This window comes from Lampetra fluviatilis, chromosome 81 (assembly GCF_964198595.1).
Source record: "Lampetra fluviatilis chromosome 81, kcLamFluv1.1, whole genome shotgun sequence".
Classification (NCBI taxonomy): Eukaryota; Metazoa; Chordata; class Hyperoartia; order Petromyzontiformes; family Petromyzontidae; genus Lampetra; species Lampetra fluviatilis.
Window position 1 is genome coordinate 1644256 of NC_136355.1, and position 26122 is coordinate 1670377.

Genomic DNA, 26122 nt, shown 5'->3' on the forward strand with positions numbered 1-26122 from the left:
GTGGGTATGTGGGTGAGTAGGTGAGTAGGTGAGAAGGTGGGTGAGTGGGTAGGTGAGCGAGTACCTGGCTGCTGTGGAGGGAAGACTGGAGTGTTTACATTCTTGGCGAGTTTGGCTGCTGACGGACATTCTGTACCGTCCGAGTCTGAGGCAAGCACAGAGACAAATGGAGACCAACTCACTCACTCACCCACTCACTCACCCATTCACTCACCCACTTGCTCACTCACTCATTCACTCACCCACCCATTCAATCATTCACTCACCCACACATTCAATCATTCACCCACTAACCCACCCCGTTTGTCAAACTGTGTCTAAGTGTGTCTATGTCTCTGAATCTCCGTGTGTCTCTGTGTGTATGTGTCTGTGTGTATGTGTCTCTGTGTATATGTGTCTGTGTGTTTCTCTGTGTATATGTCTCTGTGTATAATATGTCTCTGTGTATAATGTATGTGTATAATATCTCTGTGTATATGTCTCTGTGTATATGTCTCTGTGTCTCTCCGTGTGTCTCTCCATGTCTCTCCATGTGTCTCTCCGCGTGTCTCTCTGCGTGTTTTTCTGTGTCTCTGTGTGTGTCTCGGTGTCTCTCCGTGTGACTCTCCGTGCGTCTCTCTGTGACTCTCTGTGCGTCTCTCGTTGCGTCTCTCTGTGCGTGTCTCTGTGCGTGTCTCTGTGCGTGTCTCTGTGCGTGTCTCTGTGCGTGTCTCTGTGCGTGTCTCTGTGCGTGTCTCTGTGCGTGTCTCTGTGCGTGTCTCTGTGCGTGTCTCGGTGTCTCTCCGTGTGACTCTCCGTGCGTGTCTCCGTGCGTGTCTCTGTGCGTGTCTCTGTGCGTGTCTCTGTGCGTGTCTCTGTGCGTGTCTCTGTGCGTGTCTCTGTGCGTGTCTCTGTGCGTGTCTCTGTGCGTGTCTCTGTGCGTGCCTCCGTGTGTCTGTGTGTGACTCTCTGTGCGTGTCTCTGTGCGTGTCTCTGTGCGTGTCTCTGTGCGTGTCTCTGTGCGTGTCTCTGTGCGTGTCTCTGTGCGTGCCTCCGTGTGTCTGTGTGTCTCTCTGTGTGTCTCTCCGTGTCTCTCTCCATGTGTCTCTCACCGTCTGGATCATCAGCTCCAAATGAAGTTGTTCTTCTCTGTAACACAACACAAGGTGGGCGAGTGGGTCGTCAGTGGGTGGTGAGTAGTGAGTGGGTGATTGAATGAGTGACTGGGTGGATGGGTGACTGGGTGAGTGAATGGGTGGTGGGTGAGTGAGTGGGTGGTGAGTGAGTGAGTGGGTAAATGTGTGAGTGGGTGAGTCGGTGGGTGGGTGAGTCGGTGGGTGAATGAGTGAGTGGATGGGTGGATGAGTGGGTGGGTGAGTGGGTGAGTGGGTGGGTGAGTGGGTGAGTGGGTGGGCGAGTGGGTGAGCGAGTGAGTGGTGAGTGGGTGGGTGAGTGGTGAGTGGGTGAGTGGGTGAGTGGTGAGTGAGTGGGTGGGTGAGTGGTTTGGTGGGTGAGTGGGTGGTGAGTGGGTGGGTGAGTGGGTGGTGAGTGGGTGGGTGAGTGGGTGAGTGAGTGGTTTGGTGGGTGAATGAGTGGTGAGTGAGTGGTGAGTGGGTGAGTGGGTGGTGAGTGGGTGGTGAGTGAGACCTTCCCAGGGCGTTCCGTGGGGTGGAACACGAAGCTGGCTGGGGCAATGGTTTTTCCAGTGCGGTCTGCACAACCACCACAACACAACCACAACAATTACCACCATCATAGCCACAACTACTGTCAACCACCACCACAATCACCCCCGTGTAGCCTCTATCTACTGTAGGGGCAAGTGCTGTCAGTAGCGAGTAGCAGCACCTGCACACAGACAAAGATCCCCCGTGTAGCCTCTATCTACTGTAGGGGCAAGTGCTGTCAGTAGCGAGTAGCAGCACCTACACACAGACAAAGATGCCCCGTGTAGCCTCTATCTACTGTAGGGGCAAGTGCTGTCAGTAGCGAGTAGCAGCACCTGCACACAGACAAAGATGCCCCGTGTAGCCTCTATCTACTGTAGGGGCAAGTGCTGTCAGTAGCGAGTAGCAGCACCTGCACACAGACAAAGATCCCCCGTGTAGCCTCTATCTACTGTAGGGGCAAGTGCTGTCAGTAGCGAGTAGCAGCACCTGCACACAGACAAAGATCCCCCGTGTAGCCTCTATCTACTGTAGGGGCAAGTGCTGTCAGTAGCGAGTAGCAGCACCTGCACACAGACAAAGATGCCCCGTGTAGCCTCTATCTACTGTAGGGGCAAGTGCTGTCAGTAGCGAGTAGCAGCACCTGCACACAGACAAAGATCCCCCGTGTAGCCTCTATCTACTGTAGGGGCAAGTGCTGTCAGTAGCGAGTAGCAGCACCTGCACACAGACAAAGATGCCCCGTGTAGCCTCTATCTACTGTAGGGGCAAGTGCTGTCAGTAGCGAGTAGCAGCACCTGCACACAGACAAAGATCCCCCGTGTAGCCTCTATCAGGCTGTAGGGGCCGTCTTTGTCTCTCCCGAGTGGCGATGTTTAACTCCGCACCGGGTGCCCACACACGAAAGACGCCGCTGCCTCTAGCGGGGCTGTTGTGGTGGGAGGTGGGAGGTGGGAAGCGTTGCGATGCCATTCCACGTTCCTGTGGCCGGGAGCTAGAGCCGCGAACATCCAAAGCACAAAACCGCTTTCTAAACTTCTGTCACGGGGTTCAGTGACTGGATATTTGCCCCCCCTCCAATGGTAACGATTCCAATCGCGAACCCCTATTTAACGAGGTTCCAATTCCACGTTCCTGTGGCCGGGAGCGAGACTTTACGTTGGAGGAATGGGGGGGGGGGGGGACCGGCGAGGCGAGCTAAGCTGGGCGGCCTAGCATTTTCCTCGGTCTCCGAGTGGAGCCTTGGGCCTTGCCTGGCCGCCTCTGCCGGGCCTCCCCTCACCCTTAGCGGCAGGGAGTCGAACACCCACCCACCCACCGCCGCCCCCCGATTCCTCAACCCAAGATTGGACTTCGTGATCTCAATTCGCTACCCCGCCTCAGGGTCTCCCTCTCTCATTCTCTCCTCAATGAAAACCTCGCATCGATTACAGATTTTAAAATCACAAACTATTAATTAATAATCGAGGCTAAGCAACGTTAACGGATAGCAAGGCCGCAGGCTTCGCATTTCCCACAGCGGACAAGCGAGGCGCGCGCCCCATTGGCCGGCGCCGCCCACGTGACGGCGCCATCAGCCAATGGCGCGCGCGCCTCTCGCCTATCCGCGTTGGGAATTGCAACACGGATAAGCGACGAACTCGGGGGGGGGGGGAGGGGATTGTGGAGATTTTCCCGCCAAAAAGAATCCTGAGGGGGGGGGTGGGAGATGTGGGGGGCACCCTGAAGTAAGTGGTGGGGGGGGGGGGAGGAGGGGGGGGGGCGAGAGGGGGGGGGGGAGGAGGGGGGGGGGCAGCCCCCCCCCCGGTCGCGAGACGCTCACCGTCTCCGCCCGACTCCGCCATGACGGTGGCGAGACCCACAATGCAGCGCGGCGGAGAGAATGAAGGGGGGGGGAGGGGTGGAGTAGGCGGGGTGGGGGAGAGAGGGGGAAGAGGGTGGGGGGAGGGGGTGGGGGTGGGGGGGAGGGGGTGGGGGTGGAGGGGGTGGGGGGGTGGGGGTAGGGGGTGGAGGGGGTGGGGGGGTGGGGGTGGAGGGGGGTGGGGGTGGGGGGGAGGGGGTAGGGGGTGGAGGGGGTGGGGGTGGGGGGGAGGGGGTAGGGGGTGGAGGGGGAAGAGGGTGGGGGGAGGGGGTGGGGGTGGGGGGGAGGGGGTGGGGGTGGGGGGGGTGGGGGTGGGGGGGGAGGGGGGTAGGGGGTGGAGGGGGGGAGGGGGTGGGGGTGGAGGGGGGTAGGGGGAGGGGGTTGGGGGTGGGAGTGGGAAGGGGAGTGAGGTGAGGGGGTTGGGGGGAGTGGAGGATGAAGTGGGGTGGGGGTGGAGGGGGAGTGGGGGGAGTTGGAGTGGGTGGAGGGGGAGTGGGAGTTGGGGGAGGGGATTGGAGGGAGGGGGGAGTGGGGGGAGGGGGAGTGGGGGGAGTTGGAGTGGGGAGAGGGGGAGTGGGGGGAGGGGGGGTGGAGGGGGTGGGGGTTGGGGGGAGTGGAGGTGGGGAGGCGGAGTGGGGGGAGGGGGATTGGGGGGAGGGGGGATGGTGTTGGGGGGAGTGGGGGGAGTTGGAGTGGAGGGTGGAGGGGGATGGTGTTGGGGGGAGTGGAGGTGGGGAGGGGTTGAAGGGAGGGGGTGGAGGGGGTAGGGGGGGTGCCCAGGTGGGCCTCCCCTTGGTCGACTCAGCCTCAAATGAGTCGCTGGTGTAGCGCTGTGTGCAGGCATCATCGCCAGTTGGGGAGACAAAGGCGGCCGGGCGAGGTGCTGGTAGCCACTCCCTCTGTGTGTAGCCTTCATAGACGCTGCTACTCGCTACTGACAGCACTTGCCCCTACAGCCTGATAGAGGCTACACGGGGGATCTTTGTCTGTGTGTGTATAAGTTACCGATGACTGGTACTAGCGGTGTCAAGATCGGCATCTGTGGAGGAGGCTCGTGAAGGACGCTACTGGGCAGTTAGAGGCAGTCGCCCTCCAACAACAACAGAGGGCGGAGGAGCGACGCTCACAACAACGAGCGGAGCGCCGGGTAGATAAAGCACAGCAAGTTGGCACAGTAGGGGGCACAGGTGGTGCATCAGCCAGTCATCTCGATCATCTCGGTCAATCGACCCGTGGCACCTGCAGGGTCTGTCCCGTGACCTCCTCCCCCTGTACCAAACCTGGCAGTGCTGAGTCTATGGGCAGTGCTGAGTCTATTGGGCAGTGCTCACTCTATGGTGCAGTGCTGAGTCTATGGTGCAGTGTTGAGTCTATGGTGCAGTGCTGAGTCTATGGTGCAGTGCTGAGTGTATGGTGCAGTGCTGAGTCTATGGTGCAGTGCTGACTCTATGGTGCAGTGCTGAGTCTATGGTGCAGTGCTGAGTCTATGGGTAGCAGTGCTGAGTCTATGGTGCAGTGCTGAGTCAATGGGCAGTGCTGAGTCTATGGGCAGTGCTGAGTCTATGGGCAGTGTTGAGTCTATGGTGCAGTGCTGAGTCTATGGGCAGTGCTGAGTCTATGGTGCTGTGCTGAGTATATGGACAGTGTTGAGTCTATGGGTAGCAGTGTTGAATCTATGGGCAGTGCTGAGTCTATGGACAGTGCTGAGTCTATGGGCTGTGCTGAGTCTATGGGCAGTGCTGAATCTGTGGGCAGTGTTAAGACTATGGGCAGTGCTGAGTCTATGGACAGTGCTGAGTCTGTGGACAGTGTTGAGACTATGGGCAGTGCTGAGTCTATGTGCAGTGCTGAATCTATGGGCAGTATTGAGTCTATGGTGCAGTGTTAAGTCTATGGGCAGTGCTGAGTCTGTGGGCAGTGTTGAGACTATGGGTAGTGCTGAGTCTATGGACAGTGCTGAGTCTATGGGCAGTGCTGAGTCAATGGTGCAGTGCTGAGTCTATGGGCAGTGCTGAGTCTATGGGCAGTGCTGAGTCTATGGGTAACAGTGTTGAGTCTATGGGCAGTGCTGAGTCTGTGTGCAGTGCTGAGTCTATGGGCAGTGCTGAGTCTATGGGCAGTGCTGAGTCTCTGGGTATCAGTGTTGAGTCTATGGGCAGTGCTGAGACTATGGTGCAGTGTTGCGTCTATGGTGCAGTGCTGAGTCTATGGTGCATTGCTGAGTCGATGGTGCATTACTGAGTCTATGGTGCAGTGCTGAGTCTATGGGCAGTGCTGAGTCTACGGTGCAGTGCTGAGTCGATGGGCAGTGCTGGGTCTGTGGTCAGTGCTGATTGTATGGGCAGTGCTGAGTCTCTGGGTAGCAGTGCTGAGTCTCTGGGTAACAGTGCTGAGTCTCTGGGTAGTGCTGAGTCAATGGTGCAGTGCTGAGTCTATGGGCAGTGCTGAGTCTATGGTGCAGTGCTGAGTCAATGGGCAGTGCTGAGTCTATGGGCAGTGCTGAGTCTATGGGCAGTGTTGAGTCTATGGTGCAGTGCTGAGTCTATGGGCAGTGCTGAGTCTATGGTGCTGTGCTGAGTATATGGACAGTGTTGAGTCTATGGGTAGCAGTGTTGAATCTATGGGCAGTGCTGAGTCTATGGACAGTGCTGAGTCTATGGGCTGTGCTGAGTCTATGGACAGTGCTGAGTCTGTGGGCAGTGTTAAGACTATGGGCAGTGCTGAGTCTATGGACAGTGCTGAGTCTGTGGACAGTGTTGAGACTATGGGCAGTGCTGAGTCTATGTGCAGTGCTGAATCTATGGGCAATATTGAGTCTATGGTGCAGTGTTAAGTCTATGGGCAGTGCTGAGTCTGTGGGCAGTGTTGAGACTATGGGCAGTGCTGAGTCTATGGACAGTGCTGAGTCTATGGGCAGTGCTGAGTCAATGGTGCAGTGCTGAGTCTATGGGCAGTGCTGAGTCTATGGGCAGTGCTGAGTCTATGGGTAACAGTGTTGAGTCTATGGGCAGTGCTGAGTCTGTGTGCAGTGCTGAGTCTATGGGCAGTGCTGAGTCTATGGGCAGTGCTGAGTCTCTGGGTATCAGTGTTAAGTCTATGGGCAGTGCTGAGTCTATGGTGCAGTGTTGCGTCTATGGTGCAGTGCTGAGTCTATGGTGCATTGCTGAGTCGATGGTGCATTACTGAGTCTATGGTGCAGTGCTGAGTCTATGGGCAGTGCTGAGTCTACGGTGCAGTGCTGAGTCGATGGGCAGTGCTGGGTCTGTGGTCAGTGCTGATTGTATGGGCAGTGCTGAGTCTCTGGGTAGCAGTGCTGAGTCTCTGGGTAACAGTGCTGAGTCTCTGGGTAGTGCTGAGTCAATGGTGCAGTGCTGAGTCTATGGGCAGTGCTGAGTCTATGGTGCAGTGCTGAGTCAATGGGCAGTGCTGAGTCTATGGGCAGTGCTGAGTCTATGGGCAGTGTTGAGTCTATGGTGCAGTGCTGAGTCTATGGGCAGTGCTGAGTCTATGGTGCTGTGCTGAGTATATGGACAGTGTTGAGTCTATGGGTAGCAGTGTTGAATCTATGGGCAGTGCTGAGTCTATGGACAGTGCTGAGTCTATGGGCTGTGCTGAGTCTATGGGCAGTGCTGAGTCTGTGGACAGTGTTGAGACTATGGGCAGTGCTGAGTCTATGTGCAGTGCTGAATCTATGGGCAGTATTGAGTCAATGGTGCAGTGCTGAGTCTATGGGCAGTGCTGAGTCTATGGGCAGTGCTGAGTCTATGGGTAACAGTGTTGAGTCTATGGGCAGTGCTGAGTCTGTGTGCAGTGCTGAGTCTATGGGCAGTGCTGAGTCTATGGGCAGTGCTGAGTCTCTGGGTATCAGTGTTGAGTCTATGGGCAGTGCTGAATCTATGGTGCAGTGTTGCGTCTATGGTGCAGTGCTGAGTCTATGGTGCATTGCTGAGTCGATGGTGCATTACTGAGTCTATGGTGCAGTGCTGAGTCTATGGGCAGTGCTGAGTCTACGGTGCAGTGCTGAGTCGATGGGCAGTGCTGGGTCTGTGGTCAGTGCTGATTGTATGGGCAGTGCTGAGTCTCTGGGTAGCAGTGCTGAGTCTCTGGGTAACAGTGCTGAGTCTCTGGGTAGTGCTGAGTCTATGGGCAGTGCTGAGTCTATGGGCAGTGCTGAGTCTATGGACATTGTTGAGTCTATGGTGCAGTGCTGAGTCTCTGGGTAGTGCTGAGTCTATGGAGAGTGCTGAGTCTCTGGGTAGTGCTGAGTCTATGGGCAGTGCTGAGTCTCTGGGTAGTGCTGAGTCTATGGGCAGTGCTGAGTCGAAGGACATTGTTGAGTCTATGGACATTGTTGAGTCTATGGGCAGTGTTGAGTCTATGGGCAGTGCTGAGTCTCTGGGTAGTGCTGAGTCTATGGGCAGCAGCATTACAGACTGCCAGTACACTCACCCAGCTTAATTACCAGGCTACAGTCTACATTATAGACTGTCAGTACACTCACCCAGCTTAATAACCAGGCTACAGTCTACATTATAGACTGTCAGTACACTCACCCAGCTTAATAACCAGGCTACAGTCTACCTTATAGATTGCCAGTACACTCACCCAGCTTAATAACCAGGCTACAGTCTACATTATAGACTGCCAGTGCACTCACCCAGCTTAATAACCAGGCTACAGTCTACATTATAGACTGTCAGTACACTAACCCAGCTTAATTACCAGGCTACAGTCCACATTATACACTGCCAGTACACTCACCCAGCTTAATTACCAGGCTACAGTCTACATTATAGACTGTCAGTACACTCACCCAGCTTAATAACCAGGCTACAGTCTACATTATAGACTGTCAGTACACTCACCCAGCTTAATAACCAGGCTACAGTCTACATTATAGACTGTCAGTACACTCACCCAGCTTAATAACCAGGCTACAGTCTACATGAGTGGTTTTTAAATTTATTTTTATTATTTTGTTACTTTATTCACTTTATTTTTATTATTATTTTTCTATCTACATGCCTTTACCTAGAGAACCAAAGAATTTGAATTCCTGCAGTCACGAAAGTTTTAAGTCAAAATTTAGGCGCTCTTTCAGTTTGGTGTCCGGTTCCTATAGAAGTCTATGGGGCAATGTTAAGAGATAGGGAACCGGTTCCCTATCTTTTAACATGGGCCAATATTAAGAGATAGGGAACCGGTTCCCTATCTTTTAACATGGGGCAATGTTAAGAGATAGGGAACCGGTTCCCTATCTTTTAACATGGGCCAATGTTAAGAGATAGGGAACCGGCTCCCTATATTTTAACATGGGGCAATGTTAAGAGATAGGGAACCGGTTCCCTATCTTTTAACATGGGCCAATATTAAGAGATAGGGAACCGGTTCCCTATCTTTTAACATGGGCCAATATTAAGAGATAGGGAACCGGTTCCCTATATTTTAACATGGGCCAATGTTAAGAGATAGGGAACCAGAAATGTGTCACAATGGACTCGTCCTTGCCCCCCTGTGGGACTTGGTCACAATGGACTGGCCCAAGCTCCCCCTGTGGGACTTGGTCACAATGGACTGGCCCAAGCTCCCCCTGTGGGACGCGGTGATAATGAACTCGTCACTCCATTCTGTCCATAAGGGACTCGCTAAACCGTCATTCACCGTTCACATCTGTCAAAAAAGAGCTTAATATTTCGATTTAAAGCTTTCGTGACTGCAGCGATTCATCTTCTTGGTTCTTTCGGTAAAGTCACGTAGAAGAGAAGTAATAAAGTAATAAAAATAAAACAAATTTTTATTATACATTTTTATCATGTTTTATTTAATTTTATTATGTTTTATTTTTATTATTTTATTACTTCCCTTCTACGTGACTTTACCGAAAGAACCAAGAAGAAGAGTTTTATAGCTCATCGGATTCCTGCAGTATAAATAATTCGACTCGTTCATACGCCGCCCTCCCCCGCGCGACTCGTTCATAATGGACTCGCCCAACACAGTCCATTATGAACGAGGGTGAGGGCGGCGTGTGGGCGAGTCCATTATGAACGAGTCCCACGGGGGGGGAGGGTGAGGGCGGCGTGTTGGGCGAGTCCATTATGAACGAATCGCGCGGGGGAGGGCGGCGTTTTGAGCGAGTTCCAACACGCCGCCCTCATCCCGCATCGTTCATAATGGACTCACCCATTACGCCGCAAACACCCCTCCCCCCGCGCGACTCGTTCATAATGGATTCGCCCAACCGTCGGCTCTCACTCGTCACGTGACCCGCTTCTCTTCCTTTCTTTTTTGGCGCGCAACCTCCTTCCCTTGAGAGAAAGAACGAAGCAGCAGCCGCCATGTCGACCGGTAAGGCGATCTCTGCCATCCGCAGCCATCCTCCCCTCCATCGCACCGCGGGACCCGCTCCGATGGCACCGCCGCACGCGGCGTCGATCGCCGCAGCGGGTTTTAGCAAAAGAAATCGCGTTCGCGGAGCTCGATGCTCGGAGATTTGTGTTTTTAATTTGAGGGGGAGTCCCATCGGATGGCGGCGATGGCTCGCCCCTGCTGGCGGCCCCTACTGGCGGGGCTGGGCCAGCCCGGGAAACCCCGTAGCGCCGCGCGCCATTCGCGCTCGCTTCAATAGGCCTCAACCAGGCCCTGAACTCGTTAAACGTTAAATATTTAATATACGTTCATTTACAAAAATATATATATTTAGATGAAATATTGGATTGGTATGAAGCGGTTTTTTTTTAAATCGTGTTTGTCGTTTGATTCGTTAAGCCGTTTTTAAACGGCGATGTCTTTAAAATCCGATTCAGTTTTGGCCGCGCGTTGATTGTGTGGAGGCCATCGGCCCTCGATTGGAGTGGTGATGGCGGTGGTCGTGATGATGTTGGTGATGGCGGTGGTCGTGATGATGTTGGTGATGGCGGTGGTCGTGGTGATGTTGGTGATGGCGGTGGTCGTGGTGATGTTGGTGATGGCGGTGGTCGTGGTGATGTTGGTGATGGCGGTGATGTTGGTGATGGCGGTGGTCGTGGTGATGTTGGTGATGGCGGTGGTCGTGGTGATGTTGGTGATGGCGGTGGTCGTGGTGATGTTGGTGATGGCGGTGGTCGTGGTGATGTTGGTGATGGCGGTGGTCGTGGTGATGTTGGTGATGGCGGTGGTCGTGGTGATGTTGGTGATGGCGGTGGTCGTGGTGATGTTGGTGATGGCGGTGGTCGTGGTGATGTTGGTGATGGCGGTGGTCGTGGTGATGTTGGTGATGGCGGTGGTCGTGGTGATGTTGGTGATGGCGGTGGTCGTGGTGATGTTGGTGATGGCGGTGGTCGTGATGATGTTGGTGATGATGGTGGTGGTGATGTTGGGTGATGTTGGGTGATGGTGGTGATGTTGGGTGGTGGTGATGTTGGGTGGTGGTGATGTTGGGTGATGGTGGTGGTGATGGTGGTGGTGGTGATGATGTTGGGTGGTGATGATGTTGGGTGGTGATGATGTTGGGTGGTGATGATGTTGGGTGGTGATGATGTTGGGTGGTGATGATGTTGATGGCAGGTGATGTTGGGTAATGGTGGTGGTGATGATGATCATGGTGGGGATGATTGTGGTGATGGGTGGTCCTGGTAATGGTGGTCGTAAAACATTCTGTGAAGGCGCTACTGCGATCTTTGCGTTTATATCTACGGGAGAGACAAAGGCGGCCGGGCAGGGGGTTGTGGTGGTGCTGGCCCCCACCCACCCCCTCGAAGGCTACCTGGGGGAGCTTTGTATTTGTATTGCAGCTGCTGCTTCTAAGTGCACTTGCCCGTCCAGTCCGCTAGAGGCTACCTGGGGGTGCTTTGTCTTTGTATCGCAGCTGCTGCTTCTAAGTGCACTTGCCCGTCCAGTCCGCTAGAGGCTACCTGGGGGTGCTTTGTCTTTGTATCGCAGCTGCTGCTTCTAAGTGCACTTGCCCATCCAGTCCGCTAGAGGCTACCTGGGGGAGCTTTGTATCACAGCTGCTGCTTCTAGGTGCACTTGCCCATCCAGTCCGCTAGAGGCTATCTGGGGGAGCTTTGTGTCTGTAACAGCACTTGCCCCAACAGCCCCCCTGCTAGAGGCGACCTGGGGGAGCTTTGTCTTTGTATCATAGCTGCTGCTTCTACTAAGTGCACTTGCCCATCCAGTCCGCTAGAGGCTATCTGGGGGAGCTTTGTGTCTAACAGCACTTGCCCCAACAGCCCCCCTGCTAGAGGCTACCTGGGGGAGCTTTGTCTTTGTATCATAGCTGCTGCTTCTACTAAGTGCACTTGCCCATCCAGTCCGCTAGAGGCTATCTGGGGGAGCTTTGTGTCTGTAACAGCACTTGCCCCAACAGCCCCCCTGCTAGAGGCTACCTGGGGGAGCTTTGTCTTTGTATCATAGCTGCTGCTTCTACTAAGTGCACTTGCCCATCCAGTCCGCTAGAGGCTATCTGGGGGAGCTTTGTGTCTGTAACAGCACTTGCCCCAACAGCCCCCCTGCTAGAGGCTACCTGGGGGAGCTTTGTCTTTGTATCATAGCTGCTGCTTCTACTAAGTGCACTTGCCCATCCAGTCCGCTAGAGGCTACCTGTGGGAGCTTTGTGTCTGTAACAGCACTTGCCCCCCTGCTAGAGGCTACCTCGGGGAGCTTTGCATTTGTATCACAGCCATTGCTACTCGCTGCATTTGCCCCGCTGCTGGAGGCTACCTGGGCGAGCTTTGTCTTTGTGGTGTTGGACTCAGGGCCGCCTTTGTCTTCCCTCCCTTCCCCCCCCAACTCAGATTACGGAGCCTACAGCAGCAGCAGCAGCAGCGGCGGTGGTGGTGGCAGTGGAGGAGGAGGGGGAGGTGGGGCAAGTGGGGGAGCAGGGCAGGGGTGAGTACCGCGCGCGTCTGTGGGGTAAAGAGCTTTAGAGCTCATCAGATTTGTCCACTACGTATTTGGTGGGAAGGGCGGTGAGGTGGGGGGTGAGTGAGTGGTGAGTAGCAGGGGGGGGGGTGAGTGAGTGGTGAGTAGGAGGGGGGGGGGTGAGTGGTGAGTAGGAGGGGTGGGTGAGTGGTGAGTAGGAGGGGTGAGTGGTGAGTAGCAGGGGGGGGGGGGGTGAGTGGTGAGTAGGAGGGGGGGGGGTGAGTGGTGAGTAGGAGGGGTGAGTGAGTGGTGAGTAGGAGGGGTGAGTGAGTGGTGAGTAGCAGGGGGGGGGGTGAGTGGTGAGTAGGAGGGGGGGGGGGTGAGTGGTGAGTAGGGGGGGGGTGAGTGGTGAGTAGGGGGGGGTGAGTGGTGAGTAGGAGGGGGGGGGTGAGTGGTGAGTAGGAGGGGGGGGGGTGAGTGGTGAGTAGGAGGGGTGAGTGAGTGGTGAGTAGCAGGGGGGGGGGTGAGTGGTGAGTAGGAGGGGGGGGGGGTGAGTGGTGAGTAGGGGGGGGGTGAGTGGTGAGTAGGGGGGGGTGAGTGGTGAGTAGGAGGGGGGGGGTGAGTGGTGAGTAGGAGGGGGGGGGGGTGAGTGGTGAGTAGGAGGGGTGAGTGAGTGGTGAGTAGCAGGGGGGGGGGTGAGTGGTGAGTAGGAGTGGGAGGGTGAGTGGTGAGTAGGAGGGGTGAGTGAGTGGTGAGTAGCAGGGGGGGGGGGGTGAGTGGTGAGTAGGAGGGGGGGGGTGAGTGGTGAGTAGGGGGGGGTGAGTGGTGAGTAGGGAGGGGTGAGTGGTGAGTAGGAGGGGGGGTGAGTGGTGAGTAGGAGGGGGGGGGGGGTGAGTGGTGAGTAGGAGGGGTGGGTGAGTGGTGAGTAGGGGGGGTGAGTGGTGAGTAGGAGGGGTGGGTGAGTGGTGAGTAGGAGGGGTGAGTGGTGAGTAGGAGGGGTGAGTGGCGAGTAGGACGGGGGGAGGGGTGAGTGGTGAGTAGGAGGGGTGAGTGAGTGGTGAGTAGCAGGGTGGGTGAGTGAGTGGCGAGTAGCAGGGTGGGTGAGTGAGTGGCGAGTAGCAGGGGGGGTGAGTGAGTGGCGAGTAGCAGGGTGGGTGAGTGAGTGGCGAGTAGCAGGGTGGGTGAGTGAGTGGCGAGTAGCAGGGTGGGTGAGTGAGTGGCGAGTAGCAGGGTGGGTGAGTGAGTGGCGAGTAGCAGGGGGGGTGAGTGAGTGGCGAGTAGCAGGGTGGGTGAGTGAGTGGCGAGTAGCAGGGTGGGTGAGTGAGTGGCGAGTAGCAGGGGGGGTGAGTGAGTGGCGAGTAGCAGGGTGGGTGAGTGAGTGGCGAGTAGCAGGGTGGGTGAGTGAGTGGCGAGTAGCAGGGTGGGTGAGTGAGTGGCGAGTAGCAGGGGGGGTGAGTGAGTGGCGAGTAGCAGGGGGGGTGAGTAAGTGGTGAGTAGCAGGGTGGGTGAGTGAGTGGCGAGTAGCAGGGGGGGTGAGTGAGTGGCGAGTAGCAGGGGGGGTGAGTGAGTGGCGAGTAGGACGGGGGGGGTGGTGAGTAGGAGGGTGAGTGAGTGGTGATGTGAGTAGGAGGTGAGTGTTGAGGTGTAACTCTGCGGCGCTGTGTGGACAGGTATGGAGCGTACAGCGGTGCCCAGGCGCAGTATGGACAAACCGGCCAGGTGAGTGCAGGGATCATCATCATCAATATTTATTATAATAATACAATAACTTCGATTTTATAAAGCGCTTTTCTTATTGGATTATCGAAAGAACTAAAGCGTAGAGCGAAAGCCGTTCTCCCCCGAGTCCCTGGTGCCCTGAGTGGTGATGGCTACCCACCCACCCACCCACCCCCTCGTGTGCTACAGTGCCGGCCTTCATCAGTGCTGCTCGCTCGCACAACACTTGCCCCAACAGTGTGCTGAGGCTGTACGGGGGATCTTTGTCTTTTGTGTGGTGTGACTCAGCAGAGCTACGGGAGCTACGCTCAGCCCACTGACTCCACCTCCTACTCCGCTCAGGGACAGCAGCAAACAGCCACCGCTGGGGGCGCCTACAACCAGCAGAGCTACGCAGGTGAGAGGCTCACAGCCCTGTGGGAGCCCCTGGGGCTACTAACACAGCACCCTGTGGGAGCCCCTGGGGCTACTAACACAGCACTCTGTGGGAGCCCCTGGGGCTACTAACACTGCACCCTGTGGGAGCCCCTGGGGCTACTAACACAAAGCACCCTGTGGGAGCCCCTGGGGCTACTAACACTGCACCCTGTGGGAGCCCCTGGGGCTACTAACACTGCACCCTGTGAGAGCCCCTGGGGCTACTAACACTGCACCCTGTGAGAGCCCCTGGGGCTACTAACACCGCACCCTGTGGGAGCCCCTGGGGCTACTAACACTGCACCCTGTGAGAGCCCCTGGGGCTACTAACACAGCACTCTGTGGGAGCCCCTGGGGCTACTAACACAGCACTCTGTGGGAGCCCCTGGGGCTACTAACACTGCACCCTGTGGGAGCCCCTGGGGCTACTAACACTGCACCCTGTGGGAGCCCCTGGGGCTACTAACACTGCACCCTGTGGGAGCCCCTGGGGCTACTAACACAAAGCACCCTGTGGGAGCCCCTGGGGCTACTAACACTGCACCCTGTGGGAGCCCCTGGGGCTACTAACACTGCACCCTGTGAGAGCCCCTGGGGCTACTAACACTGCACCCTGTGAGAGCCCCTGGGGCTACTAACACTGCACCCTGTGAGAGCCCCTGGGGCTACTAACACCGCACCCTGTGGGAGCCCCTGGGGCTACTAACACTGCACCCTGTGAGAGCCCCTGGGGCTACTAACACTGCACCCTGTGGGAGCCCCTGGGGCTACTAACACAGCACCCTGTGGGAGCCCCTGGGGCTACTAACACAGCACCCTGTGGGAGCCCCTGGGGCTACTAACACAGCACCCTGTGGGAGCCCCTGGGGCTACTAACACAGCACCCTGTGGGAGCCCCTGGGGCTTTTAACACAGCACCCTGTGGGAGCCCCTGGGGCTACTAACACAGCACTCTGTGGGAGCCCCTGGGGCCACTAACACTGAACCCTGTGGGAGCCCCTGGGGCTACTAACACTGCACCCTGTGGGAGCCCCTGGGGCTACTAACACTGCACCCTGTGGGAGCCCCTGGGGCTACTAACACTGCACCCTGTGGGAGCCCCTGGGGCTACTAACACTGCACCCTGTGGGAGCCCCTGGGGCTACTAACACTGCACCCTGCGGGAGGGGCTACTAACACTGCACCCTGTGGGAGCCCCTGGGGCTACTAACACTGCACCCTGTGGGAGCCCCTGGGGCTACTAACACTGAACCCTGTGGGAGCCCCTGGGGCTACTAACACTGCACCCTGTGGGAGCCCCTGGGGCTACTAACCTATGGGAGAGCTTACTGTGTGTGGCGGTCCCATCGTGCCCCAGGTTATACTGGCAGCAGCGCCTACGGGGGCACCCAGACTGCCCAGGGCTACAGCAGCAGCAGCGGCTACGACTCCGGCACTTCCTCAGCTGGATCCTACGGGCAGCAGCAGGCCGGGGGGCAGCAGCAGCAGCAGCAGGGCAGCTACGGGAGCGGCTACAGCAGCGGGCAGCAACAGAGCACTCCCGCTGGCAGGTACGGTGGGTGTCGCGGTGTGCGAGTGTCGGGGTGAGTGTCTAGGTGTGTGTGAGCGTGTTGGGGGTGTCTGTGAGCGTGTAGGGGGTGTGTGTGTGAGCAGGGGGTGTGTGTGTGTGAGCAGGGGGTGTGTGTGTGTGTGAGCAGGGGGGGTGTGTGTGTGTGTGTGTGAGCAGGGGGGGTGTGTGTGTGTGAGCAGGGGGGGTGTGTGTGTGTGAGCAGGGGGGGTGTGTGTGTGTGAGCAGGGGGGGGGTGTGTGTGTGTGAGCAGGGGGGGTGTGTGTGTGTGTGTGAGCAGGGGGGGTGTGTGTGTGTGTGTGTGTGAGCAGGGGGTGTGTGTGTGTGTGTGAGCAGGGGGTGTGTGTGTGAGCAGGGGGTGTGTGTGTGTGTGAGCAGGGGGTGTGTGTGTGTGTGAGCAGGGTGTGTGTGTGTGTGTGAGCGTGTAGGGGGTGTGTGTGTGTGTGAGCGTGTAGGGGGTGTGTGTGTGTGTGTGAGCGTGTAGGGGGTGTGTGTGTGTGTGTGTGAGCGTGTAGGGGGTGTGTGTGTGTGTGTGTGAGCGTGTAGGGGTGTGTGTGTGTGTGTGTGAGCGTGTAGGGGGTGTGTGTGTGTGAGCGTGTAGGGGGTGTGTGTGTGTGAGCGTGTAGGGGGTGTGTGTGTGTGAGCGTGTAGGGGGTGTGTGTGTGTGAGCGTGTAGGGGGTGTGTGTGTGGGGGGGGTGTAGTGGTTAGCGTGCTGCACTACGAACCTGGCAACCCCGGTTCGATTCCCACTCACGGCAAACACCAGTGACGATTATCTGAGCCGGTCCTGGGCCTCCCCTAGGTAGAATCAGCCTCAAATGGGTACCTGGTGCGGTGTGTAAACATCGCCACTAGGGAGACAAAGGCGGTCGGGCGTGGTGCTGGCCACCCACCCCCTCGTGTGCCGTGCCGGCCTTCATAGGTGCTCGCTAACAGCACTTGCCCCAAGAAGTGTTTTTGAAGGCTGTGTACAGGCGATCTGTGTAGGTGTGGGTGTGTATAGGCGCCGGGTGGCTAAAGCACAGCAAGTTGGTACAGTAGAGGGCACAGGTGGTGGTGCATCAGCCAGTCATCTCGGTCATCTCGGTCAGTCGACCCGTGGCACCTGCTGGGTCTGCCCCGTGACCTCCTGCCAGCGAGCGTTCGACACTTCACGTGGCAGCCTCAAGGTGCACATGGCCTGGCACAAGGGTCGTGGTGACGTCACCGCCACTTAGTGGCGAATGGCGGTTGTTGTTGTTGTATAGGTGTGAGGGCCATCTGGGGCATCTTTGTGTTATGAACCTTCCCTCCCTCCCTGTCCCTCCCTCCCTCAGCTACGGAGGGGGCTCCAGCAGCAGCTATGATCAGCAAGCGTCCGGCTACAGCAGCAGCGGAGGTAGCGGTGGCCAGACAGCCACTGCCGGCTACCAGAGTCAGCAGCAGTCGTCGGCAGGCTACGGAGGCGGGGGGCAGTCGTCGGGAGGATACGGAGGAGGAGGACAGTCGGGAAGCTACGGAGGAGGAGGGCAGTCGTCGGGAGGATACGGAGGAGGGCAGTCTGGTGGATACGGAGGAGGAGGAGGAGGTGGGCAGAGCGGGAGCTACGGTGAGTCTGAGATGGTGTGATCCTGCGCACGGACGCTGCTTGACGTACCAGATCGCTGCGTTGCTGGAAAAGCGCGTGTACCTCAAAGTCGCGTACACCGGTGTGTTGGAGAGAATTGTGAATGTCGTGGGTTTACTCTCCAACACAGAATTGTGAATGTAGTGGGTTTACTCCCCAACACAGAATTGTGAATGTAGTGGGTTTACTCTCCAACACAGAATTGTGAATGTCGTGGGTTTACTCTCCAACACAGAATTGTGGATGTAGTGGGTTTACTCTCCAACACAGAATTGTGAATGTAGTGGGTTTACTCTCCAACACAGAATTGTGAATGTAGTGGGTTTACTCTCCAACACAGAATTGTGAATGTCGTGGGTTTACACTCCAACACAGAATTGTGAATGTAGTGGGTTTACTCTCCAACACAGAATTGTGAATGTAGTGGGTTTACTCCCCAACACAGAATTGTGGATGTAGTGGGTTTACACTCCAACACAGAATTGTAGATGTAGTGGGTTTACTCCCCAACACAGAATTGTGAATGTAGTGGGTTTACTCTCCAACACAGAATTGTAGATGTAGTGGGTTTACTCCCCAACACAGAATTGTGAATGTAGTGGGTTTACTCTCCAACACAGAATTGTGAATGTAGTGGGTTTACTCTCCAACACAGAATTGTGAATGTAGTGGGTTTACACTCCAACACAGAATTGTAGATGTAGTGGGTTTACTCCCCAACACAGAATTGTGGATGTAGTGGGTTTACTCTCCAACACAGAATTGTAGATGTAGTGGGTTTACTCCCCAACACAGAATTGTGAATGTAGTGGGTTTACTCTCCAACACAGAATTGTGAATGTAGTGGGTTTACTCTCCAACACAGAATTGTGAATGTCGTGGGTTTACTCTCCAACACAGAATTGTGAATGTAGTGGGTTTACTCTCCAACACAGAATTGTGAATGTAGTGGGTTTACTCTCCAACACAGAATTGTAGATGTAGTGGGTTTACTCTCAACACAGAATTGTGAATGTAGTGGGTTTACTCCCCAACACAGAATTGTGAATGTAGTGGGTTTACTCTCCAACACAGAATTGTGGATGTAGTGGGTTTACACTCCTACACAGAATTGTGGATGTAGTGGGTTTACTCTCCAACACAGAATTGTGAATGTAGTGGGTTTACTCTCCAACACAGAATTGTGAATGTAGTGGGTTTACACTCCAACACAGAATTGTGAATGTAGTGGGTTTACTTTCCAACACAGAATTGTGAATGTAGTGGGTTTACTCCCCAACACAGAATTGTGAATGTCGTGGGTTTACACTCCAACACAGAATTGTGAATGTCGTGGGTTTACTCTCAACACAGAATTGTGAATGTAGTGGGTTTACTCTCCAACACAGAATTGTGAATGTCGTGGGTTTACTCTCCAACACAGAATTGTGAATGTCGTGGGTTTACTCTCCAACACAGAATTGTGAATGTCGTGGGTTTACTCTCCAACACAGAATTGTGAATGTAGTGGGTTTACTCTCAACACAGAATTGTGAATGTAGTGGGTTTACTCTCCAACACAGAATTGTGAATGTAGTGGGTTTACTCTCCAACACAGAATTGTGAATGTCGTGGGTTTACTCTCCAACACAGAATTGTGAATGTAGTGGGTTTACACTCCAACACAGAATTGTGAATGTCGTGGGTTTACACTCCAACACAGAATTGTGAATGTAGTGGGTTTACTCTCCAACACAGAATTGTGGATGTAGTGGGTTTACTCTCCAAACACAGAATTGTGAATGTAGTGGGTTTACTCTCCAACACAGAATTGTGAATGTAGTGGGTTTACTCTCCAACACAGAATTGTGGATGTAGTGGGTTTACTCTCCAACACAGAATTGTGAATGTAGTGGGTTTACACTCCAACACAGAATTGTGAATGTCGTGGGTTTATTCCCCAACACAGAATTGTGAATGTCGTGGGTTTATTCCCCAACACAGAATTGTGAATGTAGTGGGTTTACACTCCAACACAGAATTGTGGATGTAGTGGGTTTACTCTCCAACACAGAATTGTGAATGTAGTGGGTTTACACTCCAACACAGAATTGTGGATGTAGTGGGTTTACTCTCCAACACAGAATTGTGGATGTAGTGGGTTTACTCTCCAAACACAGAATTGTGGATGTAGTGGGTTTACTCTCCAACACAGAATTGTGGATGTAGTGGGTTTACTCTCCAACACAGAATTGTGGATGTAGTGGGTTTACTCTCCAACACAGAATTGTGGATGTAGTGGGTTTACTCTCCAAACACAGAATTGTGGATGTAGTGGGTTTACTCTCCAACACAGAATTGTGGATGTAGTGGGTTTACACTCCAACACAGAATTGTGGATGTAGTGGGTTTACTCTCCAACACAGAATTGTGAATGTAGTGGGTTTACTCTCCAACACAGAATTGTGAATGTAGTGGGTTTACTCCCCAACACAGAATTGTGAATGTAGTGGGTTTACTCTCCAACACAGAATTGTGGATGTAGTGGGTTTACTCCCCAACACAGAATTGTGAATGTAGTGGGTTTACTTTCCAACACAGAATTGTGAATGTAGTGGGTTTACTCTCCAACACAGAATTGTGAATGTAGTGGGTTTACTCTCCAACACAGAATTGTGAATGTAGTGGGTTTACACTCCAACACAGAATTGTGAATGTCGTGGGTTTACTCTCCAACACAGAATTGTGAATGTAGTGGGTTTACACTCCTACACAGAATTGTGAATGTAGTGGGTTTACTCCCCAACACAGAATTGTGAATGTAGTGGGTTTACACTCCAACACAGAATTGTGAATGTAGTGGGTTTACTCTCCAACACAGAATTGTGGATGTAGTGGGTTTACTCTCATCACAGAATTGTGAATGTAGTGGGTTTACTCTCATCACAGAATTGTGGATGTAGTGGGTTTACTCTCATCACAGAATTGTGAATGTAGTGGGTTTACTCTCATCACAGAATTGTGAATGTAGTGGGTTTACTCTCATCACAGAATTGTGAATGTAGTGGGTTTACTCTCCAACACAGAATTGTGAATGTCGTGGGTTTACTCTCCAACACAGAATTGTGAATGTAGTGGGTTTACTCTCCAACACAGAATTGTGAATGTAGTGGGTTTACTCTCCAACACAGAATTGTGAATGTCGTGGGTTTACACTCCAACACAGAATTGTGAATGTAGTGGGTTTACTCTCCAACACAGAATTGTGGATGTAGTGGGTTTACTCTCCAACACAGAATTGTGAATGTAGTAAGTTTACGCTCCAACACAGAATTGTGGATGTAGTGGGTTTACTCTCCAACACAGAATTGTGGATGTAGTGGGTTTACTCTCATCACAGAATTGTGAATGTAGTGGGTTTACTCTCATCACAGAATTGTGGATGTAGTGGGTTTACACTCCAACACAGAATTGTGGATGTAGTGGGTTTACTCTCATCACAGAATTGTGAATGTCGTGGGTTTACTCTCCAAACACAGAATTGTGAATGTCGTGGGTTTACTCTCCAACACAGAATTGTGGATGTAGTGGGTTTACACTCCAACACAGAATTGTGGATGTAGTGGGTTTACTCTCCAACACAGAATTGTGGATGTGGGTGATGGGGGGGTGGAGGAGGGTGATGGGGGGGGGGGTGGAGGAGGGTGATGGGGGGGGGGGTGGAGGAGGGTGATGGGGGGGGGGGTGGAGGAGGGTGATGGGGGGGGGTGGAGGAGGGTGATGGGGGGGGGGGTGGAGGGGGGTGGAGGAGGGTGATGGGGGTGGGGGGTGGAGGTGGGTGATGTGGGGGTGGAGGAGGGTGATGGGGGGGTGGAGGAGGGTGATGGGGGGGTGGAGGAGGGTGATGGGGGGGTGGAGGAGGGTGATGGGGGGGTGGTGGAGGGTGATGGGGGGGTGGTGGAGGGTGATGGGGGGGTGGTGGAGGATGGTGTTGTGAGGGGGGTGGTGGAGGGTGATGGGAGGGTGATGGGAGGGGGGGGGTGGAGGGTGTTGGGGGGGGGTGGTGGCAGTGGGTGTTGGGGGGGTGGTGGGTGATGGGGGAGGGGTGATGGGGGGGGGGTGGCAGTGGGTGATGGGGGGGTGGTGGGTAATGGGGGAGGGGTAATGGGGGGGGTGGCAGTGGGTGTTGGGGGGGTGGTGGGTGATGGGGGAGGGGTGATGGGGGGGGTGGCAGTGGGTGATGGGGGTGGTGGTGGGTGATGGGGAGGGGTGATGGGGGGGGTGGCAGTGGGTGATGGGGGGGGTTGTGGGTGATGGGGGGGGCGGCGTGACGACGAGGCTTGTGGTGGTTTCGGCGCTCAGTCTGACCCTATTTTCTGCTGCTGCTGCCACTGCAGGTGGAGGAGGAGGGGGAGGGTACGGGCAGGACGGGGGATACCGCGGGCGAGGAGGAGGAGGAGGCTATGGTGGCCGTGGCGGCGGTGGTGGTGGCGGTGGTTACGACCGCGGAGGGTACGAGCGAGGTGGAGGTGGTGGTGGTGGTGGGTACGAGCGAGGTGGTGGCCGGGGCGGGCGCGGCGGAGGTGGCATGAGGTAGGCACCCACCCACACTGTGATGAGCGGTGGAGCAGGCAGACACTGCATCCACCCATCACCTCACCCAACCACCCACTCACTGACACTCACTCACTCACCCAACCAAACACTCACTCACTCACTGACTCACTCACCCAACCACCCACTCACTCAACCACCCAACCACCCACTCACTCAACCAAACACTCACTCACCTAACCACCCACTACACCCCACGCTACGCTCACGCTTCGCACTTCGTGCTCACACCAGACTCGCACCCTGCAATCCCCTCACACCACTCTCTCACACCGCTCTCTCACACCGCTCTCTCACACCGCTCTCTCACACCGCTCTCTCACACCGCTCTCTCACACCGCTCTCTCACACCGCTGTCTCACACCGCTCTCTCACACCGCTCTCTCACACCGCTCTCTCACACCGCTCTCTCACACCGCTCTCTCACACCGCTCTCTCACACCGCTCTCTCACACCGCTCTCTCACACCGCTCTCTCACACCGCTCTCTCACACCGCTCTCTCACACCGCTCTCTCACACCGCTCTCTCACACCGCTCTCTCACACCGCTCTCTCACACCGCTCTCTCACACCGCTCTCTCACACCGCTCACTCACACCGCTCACTGACACCGCTCACTCACACCGCTCTCTCACACCGCTCTCTCACACCGCTCTCTCACACCGCTCACTCACACCGCTCTCTCACACCGCTCACTCACACCACTCTCTCACACCGCTCTCTCACACCGCTCTCTCACACCACTCTCTCTCACACCGCTCTCTCACACCGCTCTCTCACACCGCTCTCTCACACCGCTCTCTCACACCGCTCACTCACACCGCTCTCTCACACCGCTCACTCACACCACTCTTTCACACCGCTCACTCACACCGCTCTCACACCGCTCTCTCACACCGCTCACTCACACCGCTCTCTCACACCGCTCACTCACACCGCTCACTCACACCACTCTTTCACACCGCTCTCTCACACCGCTCTCTCACACCGCTCTCCCACACCGCTCTCTCACACCGCTCTCTCACACCGCTCTCTCACACCGCTCTCTCACACCGCTCTCTCACACCGCTCTCCCACACCGCTCTCTCACACCGCTCTCTCACACCGCTCTCTCACTCACACCACTCACTCACACCGCTCTCTCACACCGCTCTCTCACACCGCTCTCTCACACCGCTCACTCACACCGCTCTCTCACACCACTCACTCACACCGCTCACTCACACCGCTCACTCACACCGCTCTCACACCACTCTCTCACACCGCTCTCTCACACCGCTCTTTCACACCACTCACTCACACCGCTCACTCACACCGCTCTCTCACACCGCTCACTCACACCGCTCTCTCACACCACTCACTCACACCGCTCACTCACACCGCTCTCTCACACCACTCACTCACACCGCTCACTCACACCGCTCACTCACACCGCTCTCTCACACCGCTCTCTCACACCGCTCACTCACACCGCTCTCTCACACCGCTCTCTCACACCGCTCTCTCACACCGCTCTCTCACACCGCTCTCTCACCACTCACACCGCTCTCTCACACCGCTCTCTCACACCACTCTCTCACACCGCTCTCTCACACCGCTCTCTCACACCGCTCTCTCACACCGCTCTCTCACACCGCTCTCTCACACCACTCTCTCACCACTCACACGACTCTCTCACACCACTCTCTGACACCGCGCCCTGACACCGCTCTCGCTACTAACACTGCACTCCACACTACTCGCTGTACACTCACTCCACACACCCTACACTCTACACGATGCTCACACTTCACCACTCTCACACTCCACTAACTGGCGTGTCGCGCTTGTTGGTGACGGAGCTGAGACAGACTCGGGGTCGGCACGGCAGAGGCAGCCCCACGGGGTTTTGGGTCCATGGCACCCATAGGATCCGGATGCCATCTGTGGGATCTGCATGCAATCTGTGGGGTCCGCATGCAATCTATAGGATCTGGATCTATACAGAATGTGAAGGATCCGCATGAAATCTGTAGGATCTGTATAGTCTGTAGGATCCGAACGCAATATTTGTATAATCTGCATACAATCTGTAGGATCCGCACAGAATCATTAGGATCCGGATACAAATCTGTTAGGATCTGGAGCCATACAGAATCTGTAGGATCCGGACGAGGAATTCCCCCCCGATTCCTGCCTCAGGACCCCGATAATGAGTCCTTGGTCTCAGCTCCGGCGATCAATCCTACTGACTGTGTGGTGGTGGTGGTGATGGTGGTGATGATAGTGCTGGTGGTGGTGGTGGTGATGATGATGATGGTGGTGGTGGTCTCCGTTTCCAACGCTGCTCGTGCCTCAAGACTCCCATCCATCCGCACCCGGCCAGAGACGCAGTCGGAATCAATAATTTGCCCTGGAGGGACCCCGCCACCCTCTTAGATTCCTGACGGAGGATTGGCCCTCAAATGAGTAACCCCATCCACCGGGTGTACATAGCGGTGTGTGTGTGTGTGTGGTGAGCATCGCCCACTGGGGAGAGACAAAGGTGGCCGTGGTAGGGGTGGCGTGTGCCGTGTGCCGGCCGTCGTAGGCGCTACTCGCTGCCGGCACTGCTGCCTCCACCTTTACAAGTCTGCTGGAGAGAGAGAGAGAGAGGGCTACCTTGGTGGGGGGAGCGCTTTGGCAGTGGCACATCGACACGATGGGTCCAGGAGCCCCTAACGCACCACAGTGGCTAGGGGAAGATGTTGACTGCCTCGCCTGGTATACAGGAGGTCGTGGGTTCGATCCTGACACCATGGTGGCTAGGAGATGTTGACTGCCTCGCCTGGTATACAGGAGGTCGTGGTTCGATCCTGACCCTGACGACACCTGCTGCCGTATATTTGGAGTTTGCCCGTCTCAAACTTTCCCCCCGTGGCGATCACTGCGTGGATTTTTTCCCCCCTTCACATTTTCGAATCGACGCATTTTTAAATCCTTTATATTAAGTTCACTTGCTTGCTTAGGACCGTGCAAATCTTTCGGTCGTTTTTTTACCCACTTCCCGTGATCCAATCGAGCTGACATTTTGCACACAGACTCGTTGTGCGTGACAATGATTTTTGTGAAAAAAATTTCCAAAATGTTACACTGTTTAGGGAAAAAAATGTAATATTTAATTACCAATTGTTTAATGCTGCCAGACAATCATCTGACCCATAGGTGGCAGCCATCTCAAGCCAGAGGACGAGAAGACTCTAGCCGCCCCGATGCCACGCATATAAAGGATTTATAGTAAAAAACTTAGTTTTTACGGGTTTACTTGTTAAGAGTTACTTTGGCTGCCGCTATAAATTTCCGCCCGATGACGATGACCGAACTGCTGCCGTTACGTGCCAATGGTCAGGGATCGCTCCAGTGTTGAGGCCTTGCCCCCGGTAGACAGTTCCAAGAAGACAAACATGAGTAGCCATCATGGGAAGTCTCCCTCGCACACGCACGCAGCGCAGGGAACGGAGAACGCACGCCAGCCACCCCTTGTCTCATGTCCGGCAGTTAAGACTGCCGGGCACTGTTTCTTATTCTTAGGTTTTTTCGGTAAAGTCGGGTAGGTAAAAAATTTAAATTAATAAAAATAAAAATCACGACGTTTCGGAGACAACACAAGCTTCCGTCTTCAGGTGGAACAGTCACAGCACGACAGCTCTATCAAGATATTATTAATTTAAATTTTTGACCTACGTGACTTTACCGAACAAACCTAAGAATATGAATCCTTGCAGTCACGAAAGCTTCAAATCTAGAACACTGTTTCTGTCCGCCTTTAATTGAGTGCGCGGGTGGTGGTGATGGTGGTGTTTGTTGAGTGATCCGTTGAAGGGTGTTTGTGGGTGAGGAATGTGGTGGTGGT

The 26122-nt window shown here is 55.2% G+C and overlaps 2 protein-coding genes across 5 annotated transcripts in view; one reads left to right on the forward strand and one right to left on the reverse strand.

Moving 5' to 3' along the window:
• The window catches only part of LOC144953717 (uncharacterized), a 29477-nt gene extending 25953 nt beyond the window's left edge, over positions 1–3524 (reverse strand). For all 4 annotated transcript variants that reach the window (XM_078884283.1, XM_078884282.1, XM_078884281.1 and 1 more), the window contains exons 1-4: positions 3469–3524; positions 1627–1691; positions 1092–1128; positions 65–145 (exon numbers count right to left, since the gene is read on the reverse strand). In XM_078884283.1, the coding sequence (XP_078740409.1) occupies positions 65–145; positions 1092–1128; positions 1627–1691; positions 3469–3490 (205 nt within the window). In that variant the 5' untranslated portion in view covers positions 3491–3524. The remainder of the gene's footprint in view (positions 1–64; positions 146–1091; positions 1129–1626; positions 1692–3468) is intronic.
• A 6227-nt stretch (positions 3525–9751) lies between these two features.
• The window catches only part of LOC144953723 (RNA-binding protein FUS-like), a 32982-nt gene continuing 16611 nt past the window's right edge, over positions 9752–26122 (forward strand). The window contains 6 exon segments of the mRNA XM_078884293.1: positions 9752–9855; positions 12282–12375; positions 14019–14067; positions 14356–14464; positions 15842–16034; positions 17369–17640. Of these exon segments, the coding sequence (XP_078740419.1) occupies positions 9846–9855; positions 12282–12375; positions 14019–14067; positions 14356–14464; positions 15842–16034; positions 17369–17640 (727 nt within the window). The 5' untranslated portion in view covers positions 9752–9845.